This window comes from Sipha flava, unplaced genomic scaffold (genome assembly GCF_003268045.1).
Source record: "Sipha flava isolate LNK unplaced genomic scaffold, YSA_version1 20221_pilon_pilon, whole genome shotgun sequence".
Lineage (NCBI taxonomy): Eukaryota > Metazoa > Arthropoda > Insecta > Hemiptera > Aphididae > Sipha > Sipha flava.
Genome location: NW_020272796.1, coordinates 1 through 11,045, shown reverse-complemented (window position 1 = coordinate 11,045; position 11,045 = coordinate 1). Strand labels below are relative to the sequence as shown.

The following is an 11,045-nucleotide window of genomic DNA, read 5'->3' as shown; positions in this document are numbered from 1 at the left end:
CTTAGTTACATCAGTAGCATGGCAACCAACCAAATTTAAGGAATGTGCTGAGCATGGGCTAAAAATTGCGTTTTTTGATTTTTCTTTGATTCGAGCTTGTAAACTATTATACATACCTGACATATTTCTGACATTGTCGTAGGATTTTCCACGACAATAATTTATGTTGATATTTAATTCAGTTAATGTCGTTAATATTACGACTTCCATTTCTTCACTTTTATGTCCAACCGATGGAATAAAACATAAAAACCGTTCTACTGCAGTCCCGTCTAAATTAACGTATCTAATGGCAATTGTTAATTGGTCAAACTTTATGATATCGGGAGTAGAATCTACGATCAACGAGAAATATTTAGCTGCCGTTACTTCATTTACAATCTTAAGAAGCACAGATTTGTTCATAAGTGTTATTAACTCATCGCAAATAGTGTGGGACAGTACGAAACATTTCCACTGCCTTTGTTACCGTACTCGTCAAGATATTTGGACATTAGTGGATCGAATTTCGCAATTAATTCTAAACAATCAAGATAATTGCCATTATTTTTAGAACCCAACGTCTCATTATCACCACGAAATGCAAGACCTCTGCCTGATAAAAATATAATTGTTTCAATTAAACGAAGAATTATACTTCTCCAATAAAGTTCTCTTTTTTCAAGTTCTATTTTTACCTCAACATCAATTCCTGTAATTATTTTACGTCTTGAGAACTATATGCGAATTGATTCATTATGCGTCAAATTCTTTTCGTGTTGTTCAACTTTTTCAAAACATTTTTTCCAATCAGTAAGTCCTAAATCAGTGGAACTAAACTGCGTTTTTTTATTAGAAAATAGAACACAGTAAAAACAAAATAGTGCATTTTTTGTTGTTGAGTATAATAACCATTGTCTGTATTTTATTTCACCATTCAAAAGTTTCCTTTTGAAAACATCATGCGATAACTTTCTATTAATTTTACCACATTTACGAATAGTATTATCAAAATTAATTATTTTAGGATTTGATACAACTGGGTTACGAACAAAATAATCAATCATATCAGAATTTATTTCCCATAAAGTTGGATCTCAAGATGGAGAAATTGGATCATTAATAGTTTTACAAAAGACTTCAATGTCAAATATTAAATTTTCGTCGTCGGTTTTTAACAAATTTTCATCTAGTTCATCAGAATTGAGTTTTAACGATTTTTCAATGAATTCATCAGAATCGGGTTACTAGAAATTTGAAAAGATCATATTTTAGTACCTAATTTAATTTTCAAAATCCACAGGAAAATAAATTTTAAAATTAATAATGTGTTTATCAAAAAATATAGAATAATTAATTTTATTATTTAAAAATAATAGTCAGAAGTATTATAAATCAATTATAAATTAGTTTTAAAAATCTTAGCATAAATATTAATCGTGACTATACATATTTTATAATTTTCATTGTTCTCTATTAAATAGGTAACACTACAATATACTATTATTAAATACGTAAGTTCTTACCTTTTTGAAGAAACTTTGAATTTTAGATGTCTGAGAAATAATTAGTTTGTCTTTTTATATACAATATAATATTTCAATAAATAATAATTCTTCCTAAAAATTAAAATACATTAGAAAACTTCAAAATTTTCGTTTTCCCTGTTAAGTAATTGCCGCCCGGGACAACTGCCCCCTTTGCCCCCCTCATAACCTGCACTGGTGGACGTGGTTGAAGAAAATCTAAAAACTCTAGGAATTAAGGGCTGTAGAGGGGCAGTCTATGGTAGAGACAGGTAGCGAAATGTAATGATGACGACAAAAATGTTTAAAAAATAGACATGTCAAAAGAAAAAGAAGAAGAAGAATATCTCTAGTTATATTTGAATGATAAATTTCCTTTTTAATCTGTATTTTAAATATAATTTATGATTAATTCCCAAACATTTTATTGTTGCAATTATAATCTTAGATTAAATTTTAAATTTATTTTTTCAGTGATGTAGTCATAAAAAAATTTTGATTATACGTCAATTGTAAATAAAAAAAGTGAGTGGTGTTAATTTTAACTTCTCCGTTTTTTTTTTTTTTTTGTCAATGAGCAATAATATTAGCTAACAAAGTAATGATCCGAAATTAAAATTGTTAAAATAAAATTTAAGACTATAATATTGACTTGCATCAGTGTAACGGTTTTTTAAACTAGTTTTCCGTGAAATAAAACTAAAAATAGATGTTTAAAATTTAAAAATAATGACCGTGCTTAATAAATGGGATAACAAGGAAATATGTTTGGTATATTTGATTTTTGTAGAAAAAGATAAAATTCAATTTCTTACTGTTTATAGTATAGCCAGTATATCCGTATACCTGCGTATCATAAATTTAGTTTTTTTTATGTGACCCCTATGAATACTAAATAATATAATATGAAACTGTTTTGAATATGTATACTTAAAGAAATAAAAATTTTTAAAAAAATATATAATATGGAATTGTATGTTAACAATTTTCTTGTTTTAATGGGAAATTTTTGCTTGCATTTTTGAAACTATAGTTTCTATATTAGGATAGTCCCATTTTGTAAAATATATATTTTTTGATAAATAGCTTTTAAATATTTAAAACACTATCACTAGAGATTAAATTAATTAAGAATGACAAATAAAAACGATTATAGAATTTCAAAGTTTTAAGAAATGAGTGGTCAGTTTGTATTATGACTAATACCTATATCACAATAATATACATATATCATTCTAATTATTTCATTTATTTTGACCTATTTTTCTATCTAAACATTTAAGGTATTTAAATGTTTCAATTATTAGTTTAAACTGAATATTATAACTAGAAAATTATGGTTTGTGACACCTCAAATGGTCGAGCAAAATATATACTGTATTATTATATTATTTTTTAATATTTTTTTTTTATTATTATAAATTATTTTTCAAAAATATAACATGAAATAAAAAAAAAACAAAGTAGAGATCAATATTTTTTAAATTTCTTATTTAAAAATTATAAATATCATAAATATGAATATAAAGTAAATGAATTAAAATAAAAAAATCCACCTTGTCTTTTCGGTATGACTTATTCCGTGTGAATTTTATTTTTATTTTTTTCTACACTTTCGTCTTTATATGACATATCTGTACTCTATGAACAAATTAAAAATTAAAAAAAGTGAGTTACAGAATATGTGAATACTAATAAAATAATAATTTCTAATGAGCTATTTACAATGACGTAATACTATGTCCAATCGACCTCTACATTGTAAATAAAAATAATAAATATTAAATATTATATTTTATAATTTACATTTTTATACCTTAAACAATGGACGCATATGTAACATATTCGTGCGCGTGCGAGTGAAAGAGTACCTAATTCCCAATACATTTTACACTCATTTATGAATAACGATAATTATTAATTAATAATTATTAATTTACTACTAAGTACTAATACTAACACACTGCATAATATGTTGAATCATGAAATTGCCTACACACAAATCATTAATAAATGTCCCATTCCTTGTAAAGTGATTTTTTCTATATACCTACATTACGATATTTATTTAGATATCGATATTTTCAATATCATGATATTTGTACTTAAAAAATGTAACGATATCGATAGCATATCGAAATATCGATATTGTTTGATACCCCTATAAAATATTATATTAAAATTGAGATCTGGCCAGTGGTAAGTAATCGTAATAACATAGCAGATTATATGATTACTCTGTTCTCACGCGATTCACAATAAATTACGTTTAAAATGAAAATAAAAGTTATACGTGAACTCAGGCATACGACCGAGATATATATAATGGTATTAGTCAAATAAATTACTTGGTACTTTATATAATGGGAAAATTAATAGCACGAAGATAATGTTAATATCACATTGGGTGTGGGGGAAGCTCCTACAGCGGCTGTCCGTAATGCTAATACAAAGCAATCAGTTGACGCTCCTCGAATTGTTTACGACTGGTTAGTTATTAAATGTGACCGCGTGCACATATTGTATATAATTGCCTGTATAAATAAAATTATAACGTACCAAACATAATCGATAAGTCTTATTAATCGTAAATCGAAAATATTTTAAGAGCAATTCTAAATAATTCTAGATAATTATTATTTATGAAACAATAATACCTATATTTATCTCTAAGGGACATATTGAACGTACAAAGAAAAAAAATGTACCATTGAAGTATTTGTCTAGATATAATGTACACACTATGAACCAATTATTTACTTCGAGATCTCTTGTAAGTTCGTGACGCGAATTTTAGCATGTATAGCTGCCTGGCCATTTACATTTTATAAAAATCTACTACCACTTTTTAGTCCAATAAAGTCTGTTAGGCATTGCATGTGTTGCTATTTATATTACCCAAATACAACTAAATATAAATAAAATACTGCCTATTAAATTATGCCTCTGATTTTGCTACAGCTCACTGTATATCAGCAAACCACAAATTAAGGACGGGTATAGAACATTTTATAGGATTTCAAAATTGTTAAAAAAAAAAAATTAAATGTCGAAGGGACTATACATTAAATAATACTCAACAAACCATAAATAGCAAAATAAGGTTATGATCGCCTAATTGATTCATTATATTTGATATTCTCGATGGAGCAGACTAACGCCAATTAACTATTTAATTGCCGTTCATCGGCTGGTACGATGAGCCTTTAAATATAACGGGTTAACAACAATAATTGCATAATAATGCAAATGCGCTTTGATCAATAAATTAAAACAACGATTATCGATTATCTCTCTTTTTTTCCCAAAAGTTTAAATTAATCATATTGATATTTTTTCGTGGTTGTTGCACGATCATCGTGGAAAAACGTGTATATGTTAACATTTATATTATAATTATTATTATTATATGTACCAAACATTAAAACATTGTTAAAAATATTGTAATTATTTTCTTTGTACGTCATTGTTTTTCATTGTCATTATTTTACATTGATTTATTTATATACAGTACCTATTACGATTTTCAATTATGTGTGTGTCCAGTATGCATTTTAGGTATTGGTTGTAACTGGCCAGGTGTACACCATATCTTCAATAACTATAAGTTTTTCTTCATATTTATTAGTTATTTGTTACCATTCGCGTGTCATACTCTAGTCTATTATTTTATTATTATTGTTCTAGTCAATAGATTTACGAGTAGATCTAAATGGTCACAGTTATCACACATACAACACACTAGGTACTTCATTAATTCTTATTGTTATATAATACACATTATACACATTACCTTTTTTTATCCAATTTTTTCATTACATGTTATTTATTATTTATTATTATTGAAATCACACAAAAATTATTAAACCAACCAAATGAAAATATTACCGTACTTGAATACACTACCGTAAAATAGCTGATTGAAAAACCATCAGAAGAAGAAGTGAAGATAGGACTGGATATGCTAAAAAATGGAAAAACACTGGAAGAAGATGAAATAGTATTTGACTGTTTAAAAAAGGGAAGCCAAGGTCTGCTGAACCAGCTCCACAAACTTCTGAACACAATCTGGAAACAAAAAAAGAGATACCCGAAGCATGCCGTATATCCATATTATAGCTTGTCCACATAAAAGGAGACATCACGGAATATGAAAATTAAAAAGGGATTTCACTAATCAATACAACATATAAACTATTGTCTAACATACTATTGACTAGAATCAACCATTATATCAAAAAAATAATTAGAGAATACCAAGCTGGTTTTATGCTAGGAAAATCAACAATAGATTAAATATAAATGGTAAAATAAGTCGTTGAAAAGAGTCACGAATTTGATAAAGATATTAATTTACTGTTTGTTGACTTCAAAGCAGCATACGACTCAATCAACAGAGAAAAATTATGGGGTCATGGACCAGCTAGGAATATCAACCAAGTTAACCACATTAATAAATTCGTGCACATATAACTCAAAAAGTAAAATTAGTTTTGGAAGAGAATTATTTGAGGAGTTTCCGGTAACGATTGGTCTCAGACAAGGCGATGCTTTATCACCCGCACTGTTCAATATCACCCTAGAATCAGTTATGAGGTTAGTAATGTCCCAAGCCAAGGGCATATAAATAAAAGATAATCAACATTTAACAGCATTTGCTTATGCGGATATTTATTAGCTGAAACAAAAAACGACCTAATAAAGAACAGATATCTTTCTGAAGGAAAGGAAAAAAAAATTGGCTTAAAAATTAATGAAACAAAGGCATAAATTTATAAATTACTGATGTATTTGCAACAAAAAAGAAAAATATAACATTATGTTTGAAAAATAGTTTCAATACTGTATTCATTGAAATGAATCACACTCAAATTATAATTGGAACAAACTCAAAAGTATCAGTGTTATAAAAAAATATAAAAAGAAAAGTAATTATTGCACTTAATTTTTAAGGTATTACATTCTCCGTCTTATTCTCATTTTCCGTTAGACTAAAAATCAATTAAAAAAAAAAAAGGAAAAAAGTTAAGATGTTAAGTGTTTTATGATTTTTAAATAGCATAATGATTTCATATTCATTATTCTCAGAAAATAATTAGTTTATTTAGTTTTTAATTAACTGTAGCACTAATTATTATTGTTTAGTACAATACAAATATCCATCACAGGTATGTTCTACTTTTGCCTATCCATTACGCCGTCTTGATAATTTTCCTAAACGAACTTGAGATATTAGTGAAGGAAATATTTGATTTATCCCCCTGAAAAGATATTATTTTTTTTTTTAACGCGATTGATTTCGTTTAAATTTATATTAACGGTCATTGTATAAATAACAAATTATAAGCAAATATATCTATACATTAACATACATTGTAATAAAAATGTTAATTTATCCAATACTACAAATGCCAATTTTTTTTATTAAAACGGTTTTAATGTTTATTAAACTTAATTATTATAACTGTAATACTAATTAAAAATATATTTTAAAACATTTTCATGGATTGCTATGATTGTTAGTTTATTTTTTAATAATTAAAATGTGGCTTTTATTTTAAACATACTTAATATACTTATCAATTCATTTTAGTAAAATGGTTTTGGTTAATAATATTCGTATTTAGAAAAAACAATAATTTACTTGCCCAAACGGTGATAATAATAATATGTTGTCATTATGATGTACAAAATAAGATAATTAATAGAAAAAAAACTGAACAAATAAGTCTAGTAATAATTACAATCCACAGAAATGATAAAAAACGTGGTGCAGCAACTACGACCAATCTATGACAACGATCACAGTGTAAGATTGACACAAAAATAAAAGAATATTGCATAATAATTTATGGTAAGAATAATACATAATAATTTACATAATTAAAATTCACATATATGACAAAAATATGGACAATGTTGGAATGGAAGATAACGGAAAGCTGTTGTCGAACTGCATTGCATATTAATGTCCATAAGTACAGCGCAAACAAGCATGTTCCTTAAACGGTCACACATTCAAACTCTATGATATGCTTGGCAACAAGTATATCTGCTTCCGTTGGCAAAAAAACCAATGTATTATATTATTAATTTTTCCTTATCTACAAACTGGATAAAATTTATCAACGGGCCAACATTTGGTTAGTCTCTCAAAGAACAAATACAAATTGATGAATTAAAATATTATATTTGTTAATTAAATTTTAATAGTTTTAAGTGATAGTTATTTTTATAAACTTACAATTTCTCTTACTAAATCATATAAAATATTACTGTCAAAAGAAAAAACTATACACAACACATAACACTTTACAACTACATTAATTAAATCAAAGAATATTTTTTAGTAGTAAATAATATTTACAGATATAGAATGCTGTCTACACATGAATAACTAAAAAAATATATACATAATAGTATTCACATTTAATTAAAAAGTTTGACATTAGGCTTAGTGTTGAATAACAAGATTAAGTCGAGTTTAGATTTACTGCATCCTTGTGAGAGATCTATTGAGGCTCAATGAAGATGACCTATTGTTTTGATCACTTGAATAACTTCTGTTATAAAAACCCACATTTGTTGGAGATGGTGGAAGTTGAGTATCTTAACATATTTAAACAAACATAGATTAAAATGTAATATAAAACACACAATTATAGAATTGAACTAAAGATAACTTGAACAATCAATATATATGAGAATATAAGATTATGATGTTTTTAATTGTAAATTTAAATATTTATATTAAAACTAGATAAATTTAAATAATAAATGCTTTATTGCTTTTAAAATTAAAATTAAATTACAAATTATAAATTATAAGGAAATAAAATTAAAATATAATTAATAGTTGAGTTACCGTAGAATTGAATTGTTTTTAAATGTCATTGTATAACAAACATACATTGTTTTAGATAGTCTTTTAATATGTAATAAACTTTGAACATTACTTAGGAAAAGACATCTGATAATATATAGTTGAGATTTATATTTATTTTTTATTACTTAATCAAAAGGTATTAATTTATTAGAGTTAATATTTTGATATTTTAAATTTCTTAAACTTAATGAAATCAATTCTTAAAGCCCAGTCTTTTAATGTAATATAGCTAGGGTTAAAAATTGTATATAATTAAATGTAAAAATAAAATAATATTTGAACTTACTTTTAAAAACAGATATATATTTACTGTTGAATGAAAATCCATAACAATAAACTGCAAATAAAATGTAAAATACATAATTATATCTAATTTTTTTTTTTTTTTTAATAATCATTACTATATAAATATATTGATACTAACCAACTAAAGAAGTGATAATTATGACAACAAAACTAAGAATGTATGGATTAGAGAATATACTATTTGAAAAACCAGAAAACAGACTTGTCATTGTTGATTTTTGATTTTTTTTGGAATCTTGTTTATTTGCAATAGGCAATTGTGCTTTTGAAAAATTATATTCATTCAATGAACGAAAAGTTACAACTGGTATCTGTGGTAAAGAACAAAATTATTATATAAATAGTTATATAAATAACATACCAGTGTCACTAACTTTTATGTTTTGATAAGTTAAATTTGAAGACACACGAATATAAAGATCGAGAAGTTTTTCATTCCAAAAATCATCATTCACAACAAATGAATAAACTTTTTCATTTTCACTTTCACTAAATAGTACAGGAAACACTAATGAATGATTACTAGATGTAACCTAATACATGTTAAAAGTAAAGTTAGAATGCTATTTTAATATTAATAAATGGATTAGAATAAATATTTACTTCAATTTGAGATAATACTAGGGGTAAACCAACAATAATAAGTTTATCTGTGCCACTAAACTGGCCTAAAAACAATTCTTTCATGTTGATATAGACAGATGGTATAAATGTAATATCTTTATGCTCATTGAATACATTAACAGCAGACACCTGAATAACAACTTTAGCTTGAAATAAACTCAATTCCTGGTCAACAATTGGACGAGGTGTTAGTTGACAACTGTAAAGGCCTAAGATAGGGAAATGATTATTAAAAAAAAAAAAAAACATGAAATCAAAATGAATAAATACACAAACCTGTCTTTGAGTTAAAATAGGGATTGATATCAAACACACGATTTATTGATGGAATTTTCATTTGATTAGATAAAATAGACTCAAAATGAACATCACAAACAAATGGAAAACGTTTAACAGTGTTTTCCCGATTCGAACAATCATCATCACGCCATTCCCACATGTTTCCTTTTTTATTTTTAATTAATGAAACGGACTCTTGTTCATTAAGTAAAATTAAGTGGATATCAACAGTAGCACTATTACTCAATGCCTTTTTCTCAAAAGGCAAAATTATTATCTAAAAAAATACATATTCAATTAACATAAAATTATTATAATAACAAACTATACTTACAGTTTTGATTGGTAAAATGTTAATGCTTGTAGATGTTTTGAATTTGTTATTAGAATATGTCACAAAAACTTCTGAAGGTGCCATAGCTACACTAAATCCAGAAGAACTATCAACTGATAATGTTTTTGAGTTATCAGACAACCACTCACTGGTATCTTCTTCAGTAAATTTGACAGGCATCAAAAAACAAATAACATCTCCAACAGTAACAGTAGCCTGCAAAAAATTAATTGTATAATACTGGTAAATAATACTAACAATAAAATTACAATATTTTATTTTAAAAATTAGCATAAATCATTTTTAAATTTAAACTATACATACATTTACATTCAAATTACATACATGCATATATACAATATAACAGATAAAACTTAAGTTAACATACTTTATTTGGATAAATAAGATGTTCAACATGAAACTTAATATAATCTTCTTTAAAATGATACACTCCATCATCCCATATTTTCAATATTACTTCACCAGATTCAAATAGAGAAACTTCCATTATATGTTTTTGATCACCAGGTGTCATTGAAATCTTTTTAAAATTGTAAAATTATTTAAACATTAAAAATACACAACTGATTGGAATATTATTATTTTACCAAACCTTATTTTGATGACTTGTTAGATATTTTAGATCAGAATTGATAGCCTTAAACTGAACTCCTTTTTCATCGTGATACGAAGTAATTAGTTTTAAATTCATTCCACTTGGAAGAACTGACATTTGTGAAGATTCTTTTGAATTGATATCGGTTTTAATATTAATCATCACATAATTTACTCGTTTTACCTATAATGAAATAAATATAAAATTAGATAAGTATCATCAATAATCTAAATTGAATTTAATTATAATTTATTTACTTCAATAGGTACATCTAAAGATTGCACAATATTTAAATCTTCTGTAGAAGTAATGAATACATGAGCACGCCCAAGTTCATTTGTTGTTTTAACAATCCCAGAATTTTCATCTACCGATATATCAAGAGTATCACTGTAATTATCAAATTTACAGCTATCTACTACTCGAAATGATTGTTTGGCTACCTAGAAAAAAAAAATAGGAATATATAAAACTACTTATATGATATATTATATA

At 25.7% G+C, this 11,045-nt stretch overlaps 2 protein-coding genes across 2 annotated transcripts; one reads left to right on the top strand and one right to left on the bottom strand.

Moving 5' to 3' along the window:
- The first annotated feature begins 2,234 nt into the window (after positions 1–2,234).
- On the top strand, positions 2,235–6,132 carry LOC112682288. Its single transcript, XM_025552829.1, has 3 exons — positions 2,235–2,276; positions 5,422–5,607; positions 5,881–6,132. Exons 1-3 carry the CDS (start codon positions 2,235–2,237, stop codon positions 6,130–6,132), a joined length of 480 nt encoding a protein of 159 aa, XP_025408614.1.
- A 1,623-nt stretch (positions 6,133–7,755) lies between these two features.
- Positions 7,756–10,993, bottom strand: LOC112682287 (nuclear pore membrane glycoprotein 210-like; the record flags this gene model as incomplete). The annotated part of the gene is made up of 10 exons (XM_025552828.1): positions 7,756–8,114; positions 8,678–8,728; positions 8,816–9,008; positions 9,072–9,230; positions 9,301–9,530; positions 9,598–9,877; positions 9,935–10,150; positions 10,323–10,475; positions 10,548–10,733; positions 10,808–10,993. Coding segments are annotated over 10 exons (1,773 nt in total), but the record flags the coding sequence as incomplete, so codon positions are not given.
- Positions 10,994–11,045: the final 52 nt, after the last annotated feature.

What these genes read in the sequence shown, in the direction of transcription:
- LOC112682288 (XM_025552829.1), top strand. Translation starts at nt 2,235, where the DNA reads ATGACCGTGCTTAATAAATGGGATAACAAGGAAATATGTTTG. An exon ending in ATAACAAGGAAATATGTTTG is followed by an intron (nt 2,277 to 5,421) that starts GTATATTTGATT and finishes ACCGTAAAATAG; the next exon opens with CTGATTGAAAAACCATCAGA. An exon ending in AGAGATACCCGAAGCATGCC is followed by an intron (nt 5,608 to 5,880) that starts GTATATCCATAT and finishes TTGACTTCAAAG; the next exon opens with CAGCATACGACTCAATCAAC.